The sequence below is a fragment of the Miscanthus floridulus genome, chromosome 9 (assembly GCF_019320115.1).
Source record: "Miscanthus floridulus cultivar M001 chromosome 9, ASM1932011v1, whole genome shotgun sequence".
Taxonomy (NCBI): domain Eukaryota; kingdom Viridiplantae; phylum Streptophyta; class Magnoliopsida; order Poales; family Poaceae; genus Miscanthus; species Miscanthus floridulus.
Window position 1 is genome coordinate 59798589 of NC_089588.1, and position 21587 is coordinate 59820175.

The 21587-nt window shown below is 44.3% G+C and overlaps 1 protein-coding gene across 1 annotated transcript; it reads right to left on the reverse strand.

Moving 5' to 3' along the window:
- Positions 1–1047: 1047 nt before the first annotated feature.
- On the reverse strand, positions 1048–2231 carry LOC136482007 (uncharacterized protein At4g15970-like). Its single transcript, XM_066479265.1, has 2 exons — positions 2043–2231; positions 1048–1905 (listed from the first exon to the last, which is right to left on the reverse strand). The coding sequence occupies exons 1-2, from the start codon at positions 2229–2231 to the stop codon at positions 1048–1050; spliced, it is 1047 nt and encodes a 348-aa protein (XP_066335362.1).
- Positions 2232–21587: the final 19356 nt, after the last annotated feature.

Sequence of the window (21587 nt, forward strand, 5' to 3'; positions counted from 1 at the left end):
GATAGAATCGAGCTTCAAACACCGTGGATCTAGAGCATGAGGAAGAGAGGATGCATCACTTGCTAGCACTAGTAGGACCTAGACGAGTAGGAAGAGGAAGACACGAGGAAGCGGGGAGAGCTAGAGGGCGAGTGCAAGGGATGGAATAGGTAGAGGGGCGGCGGTGAGGATATAACGCAGATGGCATGAAAGGGGTGGCGGTAACCCTAGCTTCTCCCACGTGCCCGCATCTCCCGCTGCATGCAGAGAGCCAATTTTTCTAGCCATCCAGCCCTCACTCGCGTCCTGCGTGATCTAGGCTGCCAAGAAGCAGAATCCATTTTCGTATCCCGACAGCAAGGCTCGGGGGAGCACCTTTCATGCCGAGGGTCAAGCCGACGACCCCATCCAGGCATCCAAACGCTCAAAAACTGCATCCCGGGGGCCAGGCCGGGACAGATACAAGGAACCAAACATGCCCTTAGCATCTCACCCTGGGTTGCAAACCTTCACCTAGCTTAGCAAGAGTAGAAATTAGAGTTGTCTTGTGTTACTAATAAGTTTACCTAATGTTTATGATTTTAGTTCAAACCAAATATCCACCTCCTCTAGTAAATCTATAACTGCCGGAGGATCGGCGTCTTCGTAGCACTCTACCTCTAAAACTGAATGGAAGAGGGACATATGGTGTTGGTCTTGCTTCTATTTCACGTGGGGATGAGGCGGTCACGTTACCTGTTGGTGAAATCATCAGCCGACCATTTGGTCCGTGCCTTCTCTTCCATTCTCTCTCGCGCACAACACGCAGCTCACCGCTATCGGTCATCATCAGCGTGTGCGGCAAAGCCGGCAGAACAGCAGCGCAGTGAAGCTTGCATGCCTATCTAGTAGTTTACATTGTTCCTCATGAAGAATAAGTGGCGTCACACATGAACTATTAGTTTGGTATTGAAAAATTACATCTTATGCTCATGCTGTATTTTAAATTATTCATCTATGTTTTAATTAACGAGAATGTATTTAAACTACTATGTTTTTCATGAATCTGCCACTGAAGGTGTTAATTGTTCAGTGAGTTAGGGCAGTGGTAGTGTTGCTGCCTAGCAAACCAGCCTTCTTCTTGAACTCCTTCCACTCGTTGAAGACTTCCGTGAGCTTCTCCAGCTTGGACTTGAGCCCCACGAGGCAGTTAGCATGCACCGTGCACACCTTGTTAAAATCTTTTCTGAGCTGGCAGAACCCGGTGAGGTACGCCGTTTCGACGAACTGCACCCGTATGCCGTGCTTCGCCGGCAGCGTGTCCTTCACCCTCTGGAACACGAACTGCTCGTGCGTGCGCGGATAGGACAGCCGCGCCTCGTACCAGCTCTCGTAGAACGCCACCATCCTGGCGCTCGCCTTGATGTACATGAACCCGGAGTTGGCCCACTTGTCGAGGTCGTAGGGGTTACCGTAGTACCTGTCGCACGACATGGCCAGGTCCACGCCGATGGGGATGCGCAGCAGCGGGTTCCGCAGCCAGATGATGTCCATGTCGGTGAAGACGAAGCTGTAGCCGAGCTGGAGGACCCGGGCCTGGGACAGGAACTTGCGCCACACGATCTCGAGGTAACCCTTGGCCATGTACGACTGCTGCGCCACGTAGTCGACGCCGCCGGGTTCCAGTTGCAGGTGGTAGCAGAGCGGGTGCACGCGCTGGCACTGCTCGTATGCCTTGGCGCCGTCGGCGATGATGACCAGGTGCTTCAGCAGGGGCTCCGTGCCCACGCCCTGGCGGAAGCTCTCGAGGAGGAGGTCCAGGAGCGACCCCGGCGCCGTCCATGCTTGGCTCGCGAAGGTTAGTATGACGGTCTTGTCAAGGTCGTCCATGGACGCTCGCCGCAGCAGCTCCAGGAGCTTCTCATCACCTGGAGCTGGAGCAGAGGTCTGTTTATTAAGAGAAAAATAAAAGAAGGTAATTGATTAAACCTATGAAGGTAATGAATCCAGTGTAGATGATCGACCGATTGGAGATGAACGTAACACAGGATCGGAATAAATTTTGGAGACAAATGTGCACATACCATGGCAGGTTTTTTGGTGCTGGGATCAGCGTGTGTTCTGTTAGTACTCCTACCCAAGATGAGCTCTTGCTCTGCCGGCAAGACGCTGCGGGGGCACGGAACATGCAGCAGGAGCAGGCCGAAGCAGGCCGCGGCGGTAGCTACCCCGCACAAGAAAGTCAAGAAACCCCTAGTGGTGTTCATCTTCATCTCTTTTTTTTGAACGTAAGTGTTCGTCTTCATCTCGAAGACAAGACCAATCGAGCTTGGCTACACGCGCTAGCTGCGTAGTGAGTGAAATAGTGGCATGCATGCTAGCATAGCGGCACACTCGCTCATCTTATGGCCGTTGCTCACGCCAAGATTCCAGATGAAAAATTCTGAATCGGTGCTTTGAAAAATAAGTTCCGCAGGACGATGACTTTAGTTAGAGAAACCTAGAGAGTCAGCAAGCACAAGCCCCGTCGTGGCAGGCGACCTCGGTGCTCTGAAGAAGCAATTCAGGCAGCGCTTCAGAGTTAGATGGCGCTTGCCGGTCGGTACTCTCCTTGTGTCCTTGTTCCATTTTCACCCGTGCATCAGTCAGTACTACAAAAAAACTTTTTTATATGTACTAATTGGTGGTGTAAGAGTGTTGTCTGAAATCATCTTAAAATTCAGGCACCTGAAATATAGGAGAAATGCTTAATTATTATTGCATGCTCTTCCCCCAAAAAGTATTAGTGTATGCAATCTGGATCTCAAATTATAACGCATGCCAAGTTGATGCGAGAGGACCCTCTATACATGCATCATGCATGGTCCTCTTACCAACAATATGACCTTGATTAATGCCTTTTTCCACATCACAAGCTACCCATCTCGGTCAAATGAACTGACGCGAATTGAACGGCATCATGTTGTGCATTAATACTTCTTTTTAGATAATGTGTTGCACATTAATACTACCTCTATCCGAGAAACAATATAATTTAGGTGCGTTTCTTATTAGTGTGTCTCTAAAGTTTGCTATATTTTAACATGGTACTTTGTTAGAATTATATATATACCGAGGGATCGGAGTATGATGTTATCTGCGTAGAGAGAAACAAAGGAGTAAGTTGCCTTGTCTTTTTCCTAAACGGGTGTGAAATACACTTCACGCCACCATGTTATACACTGCTGTATAGTAAAAAGCTTGAATCCGACTAGTCGTCTTTATGCTTATAAGGAGAGCTAACAAGCTGACTAACTTTAATTATGAATTCTTTTTGGAAAAAAAAATCTTAAGCTTTCTTTCAAAACACGATACAGACGCATTAGGGGCTCATATGTGTAGACGTACGTACACTCGACGCTCCTGTAAACACGCGCGCACTGTACTAGAGCCTCGTTCTAAGGTACTATAAACCATTCATTAGTCTTTGAGACTGACCAAGCAAAATGGTAAGCTATTTTGACATGACATGCATGTCACGTACTTCCTCCTGTCCCTTTTTAAATGTCATCTAGGCTTTGGTGCTGATCAAACTTTCTTAATTTTAACATTTATATCTCTAAATAAGTGTATTATAAAAATTTATCTAAAAATTAATCTAATAGTACTTACTATGTATTATAAATATTAGTAATCTCTTGTGTATATTTGGTTAAGTTGGGTACTTTTGACTCATGGATATGTGTGAACAACACTTAAAAAAAGAACCGAGGGAGTACTCCGCTAGAATAATTAGACCATTCTCAGAGAAGAGTTTTATTGCATTGTTTCTAAAAATACCATATTAGATAAAAAATAAAAAAATAAATGAAACAACCCAATGCATAGTTTCATTCTAGTATTTTATAAATATTTAATTTCATAACTCATAGAAATCGAGCCAATAGCCCATAAAACTCAATTCTTCTTTCTTTTTAAAAACATTGACACATGTTCAAAAATACATATATGTGCCAATCGATTAAATTGCATAAGAAACCCAAATGAAACTCCCTAACAGAAAATACTAACATCCGTTTCCAGTCGGAGAGTCAAATGAAGGGTATGTAGCATGGGCAGGTTTCCACCAAGTTCAGCAGGCAAATCAACCAACAGTCTGCAAGTGTGCAGTATTAAGCAAAGCGTTTGATTTAGCTTGCCGATGAAGCAAATAACCAGACTACTCCACCACCATGCGACGGCTGGAAAAGCGACATATATATGAGCGGGAAGCCCCTGTTTCACGTAACGTATATATGTTCACCGGAGTTCATCCTAATTTGCTATTAAGAACATAAAAAAAATTATATTCACTCTTTTAAAAAGTTAAGTTCATAGATGTCATCCTACGGCAAGAAAATTTGACGTAGACATATGAATATTCGGGACCTGCTTGTATTTATTACCAAAGTTTGCTTTACCGTAGATTTGACAAGTCAAAATTGCCAAAGCTTGGACAAATATATTTGCTAAATATATGTGATTAGCCAAATATGAGATGTTGGCAAACTTCGGTAGAAAACCAAAAGGCAATGATAGGGTGCGGCCGCCGCACCTGCACTCAGCTCGCTGCTTCAGAGCACGCCCACACTCCACCCCTGTATCTCCCTAAAAAAATCGCTCGTCTTCTCCAGCACAGCTGCGCAGGGCCGCTCGCCGCAGCGCACCTGCCCGCCCGGCCTTCTCTAGCGCGGCGGCGCTGCACCCGCACCCATCTCAGAATGCTCGCATGCCCCAACCCTGGATGCTCTGCGGTCCGCGCCACCATCCAGCTCGCCCATCGCGCAAGGGGAGGCTAGGGAGGCATGCGCGTGTGCCTAGGAGGCCTGCGCTTGCGCCCCCATCAACCTCGTACGTCGATAGGAAGGGGAGACTTGCGCCTCGGTGTATGCTAGGCCGTTGACATCCCCTTGACTAGCGCATATTGAAAGAGTATGTTTCAAGTGTTTCAGATGCTTCAGAGATATGTTGCAAGTGTTGTGTATCGATGTTGCAAAAGTAGATTGGGATATTGCACATGTTGTAATCCGTATGTTTCAAGTGTATGTTCTAAATGTTTCATATGTTCCAAATACATGTTGCAAGTGTTTTATCTGGATGTTGCAAAAGTAGATCTCAATGTTGCATATACATACATGTTGCAAGCATATGTTTTTAGGTGTTTCATACGTATGTTAACAAGTGTTTCATCTGGATGTTGCATATTTTGCAATGGTTTTAAAATATATTTCAGACGTTTTCGCAAATGTTTCAGACACTTGTTTCAAGTATTTCATCTGTCTTTTTTATATTGCATTCGTCGGTCTTTTTTTTTGTATGTTGTAACTGTTGCATCAGGATATTTCAAAAGTAGATTAGGTGTTGCACATGGGAAGCGGCCAGCGGCACAGGCGACATTCGGGCAGCACGGGTGATGTCCAAGGCGACACGGGCCCACTGCTGGTGTGCTCGCACGCGAGCCGGACGCGCTAGGTGCCCGCTCTCTCCCTGTGTGGGCACCGTCTGGACGCGATGCTAGCGAGTCCAAAAACCAAATGAATGTAAAAAGAAATTTGACTTTCCCAGTAATAAAAAATTGGCCATCAAGTAATCAGACCCTCGATCACCCTGATATATATGTAAGTTTTGAGAGTGATGGTAAAATTAATTCCCAACCGATCTACCAGTTGACTGTTTTTCAAGCACAAAAGTGGCTCATAAACAAGATTGATATATAGGATAAGACATGCATTCCTCTAGAAAGAAGATGAGCCAGAAAAGGTTAGCTATGGCCATTGCTTGGTGCGTTGGATGACTACTTGCAAACCAAAGGGGTGGGGGGGTGGGGGGGTGGGGGGATAGAGCATGGTCGGGCCTCGACATTCCTTGCAATACCACGGACAGAGATCATGTTTCACGCATCAAAAATCATCAGAGCTGGAAAAGGGTAAAACCATGTTTTGGTAGTCCAACTGGATTGAGGGCTCAGAGCCTAGGATCATCGCTCTGGCTCTATTCCACAAAGTTCGTAGGGAAAACTTAGACTGTGCAACAAGCTTTGACTGACAATAGATGGATTAGACATGTCTGCCTGATTACAACACAGACAGAGACATACAAATTTGTCAAACTATATTATGCAATCATTGATACCCATAGAGAGTCCGGGAGAGAAGACGGAATCATTTGGGCTGGACCTCAGACGGAAAATACACAAATAAGAGTGCTTATTATCTAATTCAATTTATTGGGGATACAAACAAGCTCAAGATCAACCCAATCCAGAGAGCAAAAACTGAGACTAAATGCTGGTTCTTTGCATGGACCCTCCACAAAAAATCCTAACCGTAGACAACCTATTCAAGAAGGGATGGATAGAGAATTCCATTTGCAGGTTGTGTTACCTGCAGCCTGCAACAGCTACATACTTATGCAAAGATTGGTCTTTCACCGAGCAGGACTAGGATAAGATCATTATGCGGGGAGACTTGCATGCCCTACATACTGTCCCTTCTGGTGGCTCCATTTTTCTTGGTAGAAGCGCTCTGAGGCTAAGTGGACAAATTAGTTTGTAAAGACTCTGATGGCTTAGTAATCTACTTATAGTGGAATGTCTAGAATGAGCGAAATAGAAGAATTTTTCAGCAAAAGAGCCGACTACGGAAGAGGTGGCAATGTTGATCAAAGAATCGATTGAACAATTTCACATTGCAAAGTCGACCTCAGCTAGCGATGTTTAATTCCTTAGTCGCTTTGATCTCTTTTTGGCTCTTTGAGTGTTTCCTCCTCGGTTTGTTTTATTTTCTTTGGGCTAAGGTTGTACCGGATGGTTGTTTTTACAAATGATCGTGTTCATTGGTTGTAAGTGGTATGGGTTGCGGTCACCTCGTGACCTTTTGTATTTGTCTTTTTCTCTTCTAATAAAAATACGGCAAATCTCTTGCCCTCATTTAGAAAAAAAAAAAGAGTGATGGTAAAGAGATGGCAGTGCCCAATCATGAAGCAAAGTATACAACAATTAAGTGAGGCTCCTAGATAGGAGTTGCATAGATGCCATCTGATGTGAACTTTTTTTGTTTCCAAAACTAAATCTGTGCACATCAGATGGTGGTGAAATATTGAGGGTAATCTTATTGTGGTTCACATAATCAAGTGAGGCTCCTAGATAGGAGTTGCATAGATGCAGTACCAGGAGTATGTTGAAGTATCATGAGTTTCTTCCACTACTATAGGAATGATTTATAGCAACAGCTTCCTTTTTTAGTAGGGGGCGGCTCACTCAGCCGCCCCTACAGTGGTATGCTCAGGACCCACTAAACCAACTGCCCTAGAAATTCATCAGTAGAGGCGGCTGGTAGAAATGGATCAATTTGTAGGGGCAACTCACTCACCAGTCGCCCCTAAAGTAAGGATTGCAGTCCCCTTCTTCCTCCTCGAGTAAGTCCCTCTTACCTGAGAAGAAAAGGAAGGGAGGCCTCGGGCATCTCCTAAAAATTGCTCTTTTAAGGGTGGAAGATTTTGATTTCAATTCATTTGGTGGAGAGGTTGTAGAAGGTAACAAAATACTATTCCAAACATTTTTTTTTGAAGTTTTAGTGGTGGGTTGGTGCTTAATTAGAGTTTTATTTTTCTCTCTCTTCTATGGTGCTTGAGCCATTTATGAAGCAAATGGTACCCTTATTTAGTCCTTCCTTGATTTTAGTGAAATATTAGTTAGTTTTATGGATATTTGATCTACATCTAAATCTAGAACTAGGGTTTGGTTTTTTTACTAATTACATTCTTATTAATTTTTGTTTGACAAAAGGGATTAAGTTTGCACGAAGGATAGTGGGTAAAATATTAATTGTTGTTATAATCAAAATTGTTTATTGTAATCAACAAAGTGGAGAAATAAACATTCCTGTATATATATCTGAATATTGTCCTTTAACTTTTTTTCTTTGATTGTTGTTCTAAAAGATGGACTACGAGAACTCTTGGATGGATGGTACAAAAAGGTGGGAGCCAGATTTCTGTATTGAAGTGGATAAATTTCTTGAAGCCGCAGAGAAGCATGCAATGTGGACGCATAATAATACTTAATTTTTTTTTTTGTGATTCAATACTGAAATTATTTATCCATGTAGTGATTGCAAAAACCATCTTGCATGGAAAGATGTGACTATCATCATATCACATTTGATTATGCGAGGATTTATTAAGAACTACACAGTATGGATTCATCATTGTGAAACAGTTGTTAAGGACTACACGGTATAAACGATGGACAAATATACACAAAACGGCCTTAAAAAAATAAGAGTACATCAATGTTCATGTTGGTTATACACTACTACAGCAATCAATTTGCGCAGCGTGGCCAAAATGGGCTCCGTGGCGGGCACCTCGTTTGCCCTCCACGGTTAACCGGTGGCCGGCCAGCGAGGCTAGCCACCGAGGCGCCCGCTGCGGGAAAAGGGTTTACCGTGGCGGGCCACCTTACTTGCCCGCCACAGGAAATCGTTATTTACCGCGGCGGGCGGTATGAATCGCCCGCCGGGGTTGATACGATTTACCGTGGCGGGCTCTTTAAACTGTCCACCGCGGTAAAGAGTTGATTTACCGAGGCGGGCGCTTTATCTTGCCCACTGCGGTAAAGCATGTACAAATACACAGCACCACCCCTTCATCTTCTCCACGGGTCTTCCTCTCTCAAACTCAGGGGGGAGGCTTCGCCCTAAAATTTGAGAAAACTTTTGATTTGAGTTGAAGGGCTTGGATTTGAGGGAGGAGGACATCATAAGAGGTTCATAAAGGCTCTCCCTCTCTCCTTCCATCCTCTCTCTCTATTTCCATCACCTAGAGTTCTCTCTAGATCTAGATCTAGATCTAGATCTAGATCAATTTTAATGGAAAAAATGATGTCATGTATTTCTTTAACTTTAGATTCATCATAGATGCATGCTTCATCTTTCACATCGTCATTTTCTCTCTTTTTCATGATTTTGGACGTAAAAATCATCAATTTCTCCTAATTCTTCTTTATTTGTTGATTGTGACAGATAATGTTCGCAGGTATGATGGATAGGTCGGAATGGATGTACCGGATCGATAGAGTGAATGATCCGCGATACCTCTTTGAATTAAGGAAGTTTATTGCTGCTGGTAAAGCTCACCGTGAGAGACTGAAGCGGATGACAACCATATGTCCATGTTCTCGTTGCAAGAACCTGAAAGCCCACCAAGACAGCGAGGGGCAAACTCATTTGATCATGTATGGTTTCGTCGAGGGCTACACAGTCTGGACATTTTACGGCGAAAGAGTTGGTGCGAGTGGCGGTGCATCTGGAGTGAGCTCTTCGATGCCGACGACGACAGCATCACCGGTGAATAAAGATCCTCCCCTGTCCCTACTACTACCCCTATCTCTCTATAATACTATATTGTGATGTGATGCTATTTTATCCTATTTTTGGTGATGAGATCAAGTGGGCTTGTATCTAACCCTATTTTTGGATTTGTATTGCTGCCTAGTTGTGATGCTAGACTTCAATGCTATTTTTGGCAGTGTCAATTTTTGGATTTCTGTTGTTGCCTGTGATGCCAGACTTCAATGCTGAGCAATACCACTGCCTATGATGCCTCTAATAGGTTATGATGCCTATGATGCGATTTTGCATTCCCTTGCTTCCTTCTACAACAGTGTGAGTGCTCAGTTTGATGGTCGAAGACTTAGCCCTACCACTGTGTGCTCAGTTTGAGTGCTCAGTGTCCTTCTACTATAGAAACTATCTTGATGGCTTTTGTTTGGTATTTGCAATGATGATTCTTTTCACACTTCTAAGCTGAGGCAATGGCATATGCAATGATGTGAACCCTTTTATGCTGAGGCAGTGGCGATGATGATCGAGTGCCCTCGCTAAACTAGGATGGCTTGTATACCAGATACAAGCAACCAGTTTAAAAGCGATGTGATGACAATGGGGCAAATCTGAGCCAACTACTACTACTTTACTACTCTAGTACTACTCTACTTTACTACTCTAGTACTACTCTACTTTACTACTCTATAACTGTGTCTATACAACTGAAATATGTATTCATTGTAGCTTTCCAATGGCGGAGGAACCGATAAGCGAATGGCGCGACCCTACCCCTAGTGCATCATCATCAACTAGCCTCGAGAGCCAAGTGTCCGTGACCCCGAGGCCAACAAAGAAACATCGTACAGAGGAGGAAGATGATCCGACCTACCAACCGAGGGATGACAAAGTTGAAAGTGCACGGTCTCCAAACCCTGAACAGATGCCGATGGTGCCTCGAGAATTGAATTTCGAGGAGGAACAAGTCAGGGACAAAGAACACCCCGTTCCATCTCCAACCACTTCAGGCAAGTCTAGGGGGCAGAGGACAAAGCCGAGGAGGGGGGAACACAGGAGGCACCGGAGGGAAACCCATGATGAAGTCCATGTGATCCATGAGGTGGGACCAGAGGGAAACCCGTTGTCGCCACCCACGGTCCTTGCCAAGTTCAGCAACCAGGTGGCATGTATAGTCAAGGACAAGGTGGAGATCACTTGGGAGGAGTGGAACAATGTCCCGGTCAACTATAAGACACATATCTAATGTGAGGTGACGAGGAGCTTCCATTATCCCGAGGACGCCGATCTAAACAAGTGCAGGGAGTGGGTCATGCACGTGGCAGGAAGAGCCTTTAGAAACTTCAAGTCCATGCTGACCAGGTACTACCTAAAGCTAGGCAAGTCACCCTGTGTCAAATACACTATGGTGAAGGAACATCACTAGGAAGAGTTCTGCAAACAAAGAACAAGAGAAGAAGCAAAGGCAAAGAGCGCCAAGTTCAGCACACTCGAGAAAAAGAACCTGCACCCCCACCACTTGGGCATGACTGGGTTTGCTGGTAAGAGGCCCCAGTGGCGGGAGGAAGAAAGGGCTAGAGCTGCCGCCGGGCTTCCCGATCCGTACGACGGTGTAGACTTGAGGGCTAAGGGCTTCATCTATGCCCGCAAGCCGAAGAAGCTCAAGGAGGGCGCGAGCAAGTTCAATGAGCCCAAGTTCGAGGAGGTGGAGAGGGCTCTCATCGAGGCTGCTAAATCCAAGGACAGCTTTGAGGTTCACAGGGGCTAGGACTTGCTGACCCTGGCGCTGGGAACCCTCGAGCATCGTGGCCGCGTCCGTGGCATGTCGTCAAAGATGAGCTGGAACTCAGTGGAGTCATGGCAATCCGACACTGCCACATACCGGTCAAGGCAGAGGTACAAGGAGGGCATCTTTCAGAAGGGCTATGATCAAGGCGTGGCCGAAATGATCAGCCAGTCCATAAAAGAAGCCTTCACGAGCAATGACCCAGATATGGTGTCGATGAGGTCACAGATGCTTCGCCAGGCTAGCATGGCCGTGCCTTAAGTTCCACAAGGGCAGACACAAGGGCAGCCACTGTCGATGATCGAGGATCGCCCAAGGCACCCCATCGACGACATCCAGGAACCCATGCGCGTCCACCTCACGATCCTGTTCGGCAGGGCGAAAAAGTTGACCGTGGGTGAGGGTTACATGCACCCCAAAGAAGATATCAAAGATTTCAACCAAGACCAGATCCCTGTCAACTATGCTACCATGATACTTACATGGTATGCGACCGAATACGAAGAATTTGAAATGGAATATCCAACTACAGAAGGGGTAACGATCTTTGGAGCTGCCATGGGTTCCGAAGTCCTGTGGAACAAGGACGACATAGAGATCATTCTCTCGACGCCGACTTCTACACCGACGGCGACACCAGCATCACAACCATCCGTTGTCGGATCTTGTCCCCCCGATGATCTAGATCACGGCGATGGCGATGACGAAGGCAATGGCGGGGATGACAAGGGAAGGAACTCACCCCGAGGAACAAGCCCTCACCCTCGTTCTCCTCCTCCAACAACAAGTCCACCTCCACCTCCCGGCAGTCCGTCTAAGGGCACGAGCAAAGGACCGGGAGGCACGGAGGAACCAGGGGCAAAGACACCACTTGCTGCCATTGCGAGCACAAGCCACTGTCCTCCACCGCTGGCGAAGACTAAAGGCGACCAAGGGCAGCTCACATACTCACTTGAGTTCGAAAGGTATGGTAGCGGCGAGCATAATTTGCTAATAACTTTTCTTTTCCATAATATGGTACTAACATTTCTATCCCAGGTCGAGATCACCTTTCCATCTATTTCCTGAATCGGATGACTGCCCCAGCCATTACGAGCATGGGAAGTTCATGATAACCATGGCCCAGCTCGTCGACGAGGAAAGGTGGGAGACAAGGAGGTTTCATCTCTAGTACATGGAAGCGGTAAAAGCTGGCCTGCATGGTTTTCTAGTCAAGGTTGTGGCGGAGTACTTCCACTTGCCCGGCAATGATGTAGAACTCCCCATGGTTTTCCACAACATGTACAGACTACTACAGGAACAAGACCTTGACATCGCCCAAGTCACCTTGTTCTCTATGTAAGTGATGAATTGCGAGTTTCACATATCACCTGCCTTTGAATTGGTCAAGACTACTTATATATGCCATGATGGCTTGTCCTTGCAGGTTGATGGCCTATATATCCAAGGAACTAAAACTTGATGTTATCTATCTATCTCCAATGCATATTGCTCAAAGAATCATCATTGGTTACCACCTAGATGACAATCATCCAACCATGAAAGACTTGACCAAGCGACAGAGAGAGGCGCACAGGAAGAAACTGATGGACAATGAGAAGTTGAACATTTCAAGGTACATACTAGGAGCAATGAAGAAGATCAGGGGAAATGGGTGTATCCTAGCTGCCTACCACTTTGGGTAAGTCGAAGACATGCCTGTAGAGATAAGTGGGTAGCTAGCTAGTATTATTATTTCTCGTCGTAACCTATATTTTGTTTCAATGGCGCAGCCAAGGCCTCGAGGGTCACTGGGTTGCATTTATCATCTACCCTCAGGATGGCAGGGCCTGCATATTTGATTCGTTGACAGTGCCAAACTTAAAAGGGTACAAGGCATTTGAAGATTGCCTCAGAGTGTAAGTGACTGAACTGTCTTCTCATATGCGTTCTAATGCCCTGCCTAATACTAGCATATTTCGTATAGCGCTTATAAGGAGTACGTGAAGGATCCTGAATGCTATGATCAAAGAACAGAGAATTTTAAGGCTAAGCATAAGAATCGCATCAAAATCAGACGCAACTTTCCGGTAAGTATTTGAAAGGTTTAATTGTGCTTTCTGTTCATATGCGTTCTAATGCCTGTGTTGTAATGCTTGTGTATCGATCATGCAGTATGCCAAACAACCGGTAGGATCACAAACCTGTGGCTTCTACACCTGTGAGTTCCTGAGGGCGTGCAAGCAGTACAGCAGCAGTTGGAGGGTGCTCAAGAATGGATTGAACTGGTGGAGAGACGTACAGAGCACCCAACACTCCTTCAAGCAGACAAAGGCGGACATATATAAGTTTGTCTTAGACAAATGTGTGCTTGAAGAGGCACGTTCTTCAATGAGAATAGCCCGCTAGCGATTTTACCAGAGTATGAGAGGCTGAGGAAATGGCCCACGATGATGCGTCCGCAGGATTACTCCTTAGCGCATGTATAACGACTTTAATATGTAAATGTAATGAATTAACGATGACAAGAACGACTAAGTGAATGTATATATATGTATATTATCTCATGTGTAATGCCTGCATACTTTTTAAGTTTAATCTGTGAAATCTGGATGTGATTTGAATTTGAATTTATATGCCTGCTGTATTTTTTTTAATTCAGAAAATAATTTACCAAGGCAGGCAAATAATAAAGCCCGCCACGGCTAATGAACATAACCGCGGCGGGTCACAAAAGGTGTCCGCCGCGGTAAAATAATTTACCGCGACGGGCGGTGTAACGTGCCCGCCGTGGTAAAAGTATATTTACCGCGGCGGGCACGTTACACCGTTCGCCACGGTAAATCGGTTAACCGCAGCGGGCAAAGCCGTCCGCCGCGGCCTAGAGGCCACGGTAAATCGTGGCTTAACCGCGGCGGGCAAAGCCGCCCGTGGCCTCTAGGTCGCGGTGGACGGCTTTGCCCGCCGCGGGAAACCGAAAACGTCCGCCTCCAGTAAAGTTTGTGGAGTAGTGATAATTGGTAGGGTTGACTTATAAGCCGATAAGATTACGTATTTTTATGTAATACTGAGATCAATTCTGCGCGTTCCAACAAGAACAAAATAATGTCCCATCACCTTAGTGTGGACCGCTATGGCGATCCACAGACATAGTCGAGGTCAACAGACACGCAAGCCGACCTTCGTGGATTTGCACAACTGGAGTGCGTCCTCTTGGTTGGGGATAGAGTCACAGATTCACCTCCTATAAGTCACAACGCAACGTAGCCTCCATCCGGGTCATCTCTTCTTTATCCAATGACTCCAGAGTCCAGACCTTTCGCGTGCAGGTACCTTTCCCATCTAAAGGCATTCATACTTTTTTTTAAAACGAGTTTTACCTCTGCTTTTAAGAAAGCATAGTTTGATACAACCATCTCCTGGGGTTGCCAGCTACATGAATGTTCAAAAGAAAGAACAAGCTCCTAGCACTTATGTCAATGACATCCGTAGGTACTACACTGCTAGGCCTGAAGGCTTTCAGCCATCCCAGAATCTGCTCCTTCACTTGAAGATATCATTCCTTGTCCTCCTCCTTAAGAAGAGCGCTCCACTTCCGCATCAATGAAATTGCATTATAAACATCAGTTGGCGTCTTAGGGAAGCTTTTCTCGATTGCCATCTTGTTCCTAGAAGTCTAGAGAGCCCACCCAAAACCTGCAAAAATGAACATGAGCAAGCAAAGGCCCCTTGCCTTGTAGCCATTCACAACACAGATCAGATAAGGAGCTAGGTAGTCTACCCAACTGCCAGATTTCCTTGATAACACTCCAAATAAGCTTGGCAAGATGACATCTAAAGAAAATGTGATCAACAGTTTCTGGGCAACAACAAACACAACAATTTCCAGAACCTCTCCAACCTCTCTTAAGCAAACTTTGACCCACTTGAAGCTTATTGTTAAAAACTTGCCAGAGAAAAAAATTAATCTTCAGTGGGACTTTGCATTTCCATATAAGCCCAGCCACCTTGCTGGCCGCCCTTCTATCAGTCATAAATCTATATAATGATTTGGTGGAGAAAATTCTAGACTTGTCTAAGATCATCTCCAGCAGTCCCCCAATACAACTCCCCCAATAAGATAGTATTGGGGTAGCCCAATATCATTTTCTAGATTTTGTTGCTGTAACAGTACCCCAATATATCTTCTGCAATACCCATATGAAAGGTGGGTCTCACAGGAGTGTAAAAGAAAATATGACTGAAAAGTGGTAGATGGGATGGTCTGCATGGTATTGGGGGAGTTGTATCTCCCCCTTTCTTTCAGGGGAGATGAGAGAAATATTGGTGGCCACCAAAAAAAGGATGGGGTATTGGGAAACTGCTGGAGGAAGAAAAAAGCATAGCTGTCTTCAATATGATAGTTTTATGGGGATAGGAGAAGGTATTAGGGAACTGCTGGAGATGCTCTAAGGCCCAAGAAATGGAGTCCAATCTGTCTGATAAAGAAACTTCAGATAACTCTGCTTTCAGGTTCAGCCATCTCTACTCATGAGTAGATAAAGATCTCTTGAAATCCACATACCAATCACCATCAATCCAGCAGTCAGCCACACTACACTCAATATTATCAGCCAAGCTGTAGAGATCTGCATAAGCAATTTCCAAGGGGACCTCCATGGTCCAATTGCCTTGCGAAAAGACATTCATACTTAGTTCTTGTAAGACTTTCGGACATAAGTTCTATATGAATTTTTCAAGCATCAATACATGGCATTTAGTGCAAACCAACATTAAAAAATTCTGCATCCAGACGTTGCTTGGTACTTTATAACAGTAACAAGTGCAGTAGCCAATCTAATGCTTACAAAAAGCCATCAGGTGCTCAAAAGTGCATTTTCTCATAGTTGTTCGTCCTCCATTCAGACATTCAGGAAAGTGCACCTTCCATCGGTGAATCATGCTCAAACTTGAGTGCAGATTCCCCTGCAATAATAGCAATAAGCAAAGGCCCTCGTGAAACAGAAGAATAGCTATAGAACAGGAAGAATGGCCCTCCTGTGTTGCGGCATGGGAATCCGGTCACCTTTGGTGGTTGGTGCGGCACGGGGAGCGTCCAAGTTTGCGCGCAAATGGAGTCCACTCATGTCGCCTGAGCTTAGTTACTGAATTTGTGTCCACTGTTGGGTGGAAGATCCATGTGGGCGTTGCCAATAATCTCCTGCAGCGGCTCCGTGTCAGTTTCACAAAATATTTGGTCTTCTATGAGCACCCTGTCTGGTCTTTTATGAGCATTCTTTGTCTTGCATTTGTTATCACTTGTACTGTCTGTTATCATTTTATCCCACACCTTTGCCAAAATAATGCCAATTGATTCTGACTTGTTTTATCCAGAGCAGAGGCGAATTGTGCAAAGGCTGATATGATGGTTCATGCTCCTGTGTTGTCAAATGCAGAAATTCTTAGATGAGTGGTTAAGGCTTGTCATTATTAATGCAGACACATCATATACATTAGAAGTTTAAGGCATATTTGGAATCAAGAACCTCCTGTTCTTTACCTTTCTAACATTATGGGAGCACTGGAGGAGTATATCTGGAGCAATGGAAAGAGAAAAAAATTAGCATAACTCTTTGTAGTCACATCAAGTAACCTATTTGGAACTGCATAGCGGGGATAATATACAGAATTGTCAAAGGAATTACAATGATTGAACCTAATAAATTAAATGTGCCATGAACAAACTTATGTATGGCATAATAAATTGGGCAATGTTGGTAAACAAAAGAAGTGACTACAAAAATCATAGCAACCAAAATACATGCAACATTGTTATGCAAATGGCATATGATAAGCCATGCTTCATTAAGTGACTAGCACAATGGTACTGCCATTGGTTATCAGGCATAAACAAATTAGGCTATGCAGTGCATGCCATAGACTGATTTGTAATCTCCGTCCAATTAGTCCATAATTAAGACCAGCACCAGCTTGGTGGGATTGCCACCGTCTGCCACCGTTGTTGCCACCATACTACTGTAGCCCTGTTAGCTAGATAACTCAAGCAACCAAATGCAGATTAATAGGTTTCCTTCATAACAAAAAAATAATTAGTTAACTATACTCTTTCGTATCCTCATTACCCAATCAGCACTGATGCATAATTGGCTCAAATGGCATGTTTCCTTATGTTATAAGCCCAAAAATAGAGATTAATAGTTGATCTAATGTACTGAATTCTTATAGAATTCACCTAAGTGCTCTAGTTTTTTTTTTTTTTTTTGAGGAACAGGAGGGGTTGGGACCCCTACTGGAATTTGTTAACGTAACCAAGACAGATACGACAGCAACAAACAAATAGCAGAAGGAACAGCAGGACAACAGGAACAAAAAGGAGGGTTCAAGAGACAAAAAAGACGAGCCCAATTACACAAGATGCTCTAGCTATGCTTCAATTTGAGGGAATTATTTTTTCTTTGCGTGCCACAGCAGTAGGCCAAAGACATACTTGAAGATTTCCAAACAATGCAAGATGTTCTTAGAAATTCCTCGGAAGATGGCATCATTCCTGACTGTCCAAATACTCCAGCTCATAATGACAATGATCTCCATGAAGAATGGCACATTCAGCTGACTTCTTAAGCTTTCAAAATTTGAAAGGGGCTAAGAGAGTCATCAACAGATAGCCCAGTCCTGATCTAACAAGCTTTGGCAAAGCCACATTTTAGAAAAAGGTGCCCCACTGTTTCTTCAGTGTTGCTAACACAGAGGACACACTGAAAGAGGGCAACTAGAAGTTCTCTTCGCAGGATGTTACAAGTACTTAGCCTATCTTGAGCAAGCAGCCAGAAAACACCTTATATCTGTGCTGACAGGAGGACGTCCAAATCCATCTGAAGATCGGGTGAGTCCAGCTAGTACCTATAAGGTGACGATATGCTCTCTTGGAGAAAAGAAGGGAGCTTCCTTAGATATAAGACCAGACACCACTACCATCTATTGTCTAAAGCCCCTGAAGGGACATTTTAATCTGCTGGCATTGCTCAAAGGCTTCAACAGACAAAGGGAGGTTAAAAAGGGCAGAGGGTGGAGTAATAGAAGAGGCACAACAAGTCAGATATTCGGCTTCTTGGCAGAAAGACAAAGTTCAGGAAAGGTCAACTTCAGAGGTTGCCCATGCCAGCAGTCATCCCAAAGGAAACATGTTGAGCCATTTGAGACTGTGACAGAAGCCATGCCTTTGAATTTATCTAGGACCTTCAAGATGTCTTTCCACCAGAAAGACCCTTTTTGATGTGGTCTAGAAGTTTAACATTTTTGTAATACTTCTCCCAAATGAGGTGCACCCAAGGTATGTCGGCTCTGTTGAAAACTTGTGAAGATTCTTGATTTAAGAGAGCTTCATTCTGAGTTTTGAGATCCAGAACTCCCTAATGAGCCTCTTCCTTTGGCTTTGTGACTAAATGCCACGCAGCCTTTGCATTAATCCTGTTGCTTTCCTCTACGCCTCTCCACTGATAGTGCTTTCTGTATTTATTAATCTGCTCTCTTATAGTAACATAGAGTGAAAGGTACTCATAAAGAAGGTTGGAAGGGTAGTAAAAACTGAGTTGGTAAGCTGAAGTTTCCTACCTTAGAGAGGGACAACGATGTACTGTCAAGTCTTCTTTCACACCTAGTGACCAGGGGCAAGAACTCCTCAACTTTTGGCTTAGTTAGGCCCAAAGGAAGCCCTAAATAAGTAAAATAAAGGAAGGTTTCCAATTGAACATCCAAAAGTAGCTGCTAAGTGGTTCAATTTCTCTTTTTACAGGTTAATTGGAACCATCATTGATTTCTGAAAATTGACCTTGAGCCCAGTGCAAGTGGTAAAGGAGTTTAGAAGGCCTTTTAGGAAAAAGAGCTGTCTACCACAACCTTCCATGAAGATGAGAGTGTTGTCTGCATACTGCAGAATGGGAAAATCACTAGAGTTGTGCAATGCTAGTGGGAGATTTAGCAAACCTTGATCTTTTGCCCTGTTGATGATAGACTGTAAGAGGTCTACAGCCAATACAAATAAGAGTGGGGATAAGGGGTCACCCTGTCTAACTCCTCTTCCACAGTGGAACACCTTGGCTAGACTGCCATTTAGAAGAACTAAAGAAGTACCAGTGCTAAAGCTCAGCTTCATCCAAGCAATCCACTTAGCTCCAGAACTCTTTTTCTCCATAATGTTCAGCATTGCCCAATGTTCAATTATGTCAAGATCTTTCTCAAAGTCTAACTTCAGAATAACTAAATTCTTTCATGATTTTTGATAAAGATGGAGATATTCAAAAGACCTAGCCAAACAATCTTGAATATACCTGGACTTGATGAGGCCATATTGATTCACATGGACTAACTTCGTGATAAAGGGCTACAGCAGATTGGAAACAAGTTTAGTAAGAATTTTGACAGAGGAGGTCAATAGCGAAATTGGTCTGAAGTCATTAATTCTTGTTGGCACATCCACCTTTGGGATTAGGGTAATGTAAGATCCATTAATACTCTAGAGGCAGACCTCACCAATGTGGAAAGAAAAGCAAAGATTATAGAAGTCCTGCTTAATTATGGGCCAGCACTTCTTCATAAACTAGTTGTTAAATCCATCTGGGCCTGGGGACTTGTTTGTAGGCAATTGCTTCATGATGTCATCAATTTCCTTCATACTGAAAGGAAGTTTCATGGAGCTCAGATCAGTTCCATGCTCTAAAAGTGAGTCCAAGTCAGACTGCATGCTTTCAAAGTTCGAGGTGCCCAGCCTTTCCTTGAAATCATTCTAGATAAGTGCTGCTTTCTGGGAATGTTCATAAACCAGGGATACTAGAAATATCCACTTCTATGACGAATAGATTTCGTCACTGAAGCAGCCAAATTCGTCATAATTTCAGTTTTATGACGAATTTATGACGAAAACCGGTTCGTCATAGAATTCGCGTCACTCTTGCATATCTATGACGAATCTGACAAAATCGTCATAGAAGTGTCTTGATCTGTGGCATGCGTAGTAGGGGGCTGTCACGCTGGCGGGCGCTTCCGTTGGAGATGTTTTCCACGTGTACATGCTATAGCCCACGTGTACATGCTATAGCCGATTGCATTGGAGATGGTTCGGGTACGTGTCACCTTCTTATCGCACAACGTGGCCATCTCTGGTTCTTGCACGTTTTAGGTTTTTATTGGACCACGTGTTGTTTCCCTATTGTTTCACATGTCAGTTTTCTACTAGCACACGTGTTGTGTTGTTGTTGGATCACGTGTCACTTCTTCATTGGACCACGTGTTGTATTTTTATTGGTCCACGTGTTTGTTTCTTATTTGACCACGCGTCACTATGTTGTCTGTCCACGTGTCATGTTTTTATACATCCACGTGGCTTAACGATTTTCTTTCATGTGTCAGTTTTTTAATGGCCCATGTTTCGTGCCCCGGCCAATTCACGTGTCGTGCACTGGTTCGTCCACGTGTCGCATTTTTATTTGATCATATGGCCTATCCTAGTTCTACCGCATGGAGTACTATTAATTCGTCATAGAAGTAATTCGAGATCGTCACTACTGTATAGACTGACTACATAACTATTTAGCCTGGCAATCAAATAATAACAATTTACATTTTACATGTCAGCAACGAACCACTAACAGAGTATCACCACATTAAACCGGCATACGAGTCCACACATCAAACCGGCACATGAGTCCACACATCAAACCACAAATGTTTACTGCATCAAGCCGTAGAAGTTGAAGACTAAGAGTTACCAGAAGAGCTAAAGCGCATGCATAGCTCACAAAGATTGTTGTACTCCTCCTATTGCCATTTCTTGTATTCCTCAAGCTCCCTTTCAGTCTTTTCTGTCTTCCTCTTCAGTTCATCCACTTGATCGATGAGGGCAGCGGAACTTTCCTGTTTAGCAGCAAGTTGTTCCCAAAGCATTCTCTCCGTCGATGTCTCTGTTCTGGTGGAGCTTGTTAGGATACCAACATTCTTCAAAAATAGGTTTTTGCCACTTCCCTCGGAGGGGGCCTTGCCTTGGTGGACACAGAGGACCTTGCAAACAACATCAGCACTAGTAATTGGTTGCTGCCCATCAGCAACAGGTTCTGCTTGCATAGTTGGCACTTCCTAGTATTCTTTCCAATGCATCAAAATTGGTACTTCCTTCCTGACTACTACACCTGCCTCTGAGGCAAACTTGGCAGCTTGCACTGGATCATGTGGCCATCTGTTCCCCTTAGTAACAGAGATGCGCATCCTCGCTCCTCCTAGTGATTTGCTCATTTTGTCAAGCATAATTCCATGAGTTCGAGGCCTCAGCTTCCTCGCTCTTCCCAGCAATGGTACTACACAGTTTTCATACATTCAGATTGTTTGAAAAGTTACATGAATATCAAATAGCTAGTGCAAATTGATTGATAGACATCTGTAAGGTAATACCAATATAGACAACTTTCATCGTTTTGCAGGTGGGGGGGATGGGAGTTTGCTGAGAGGGCTCCTCT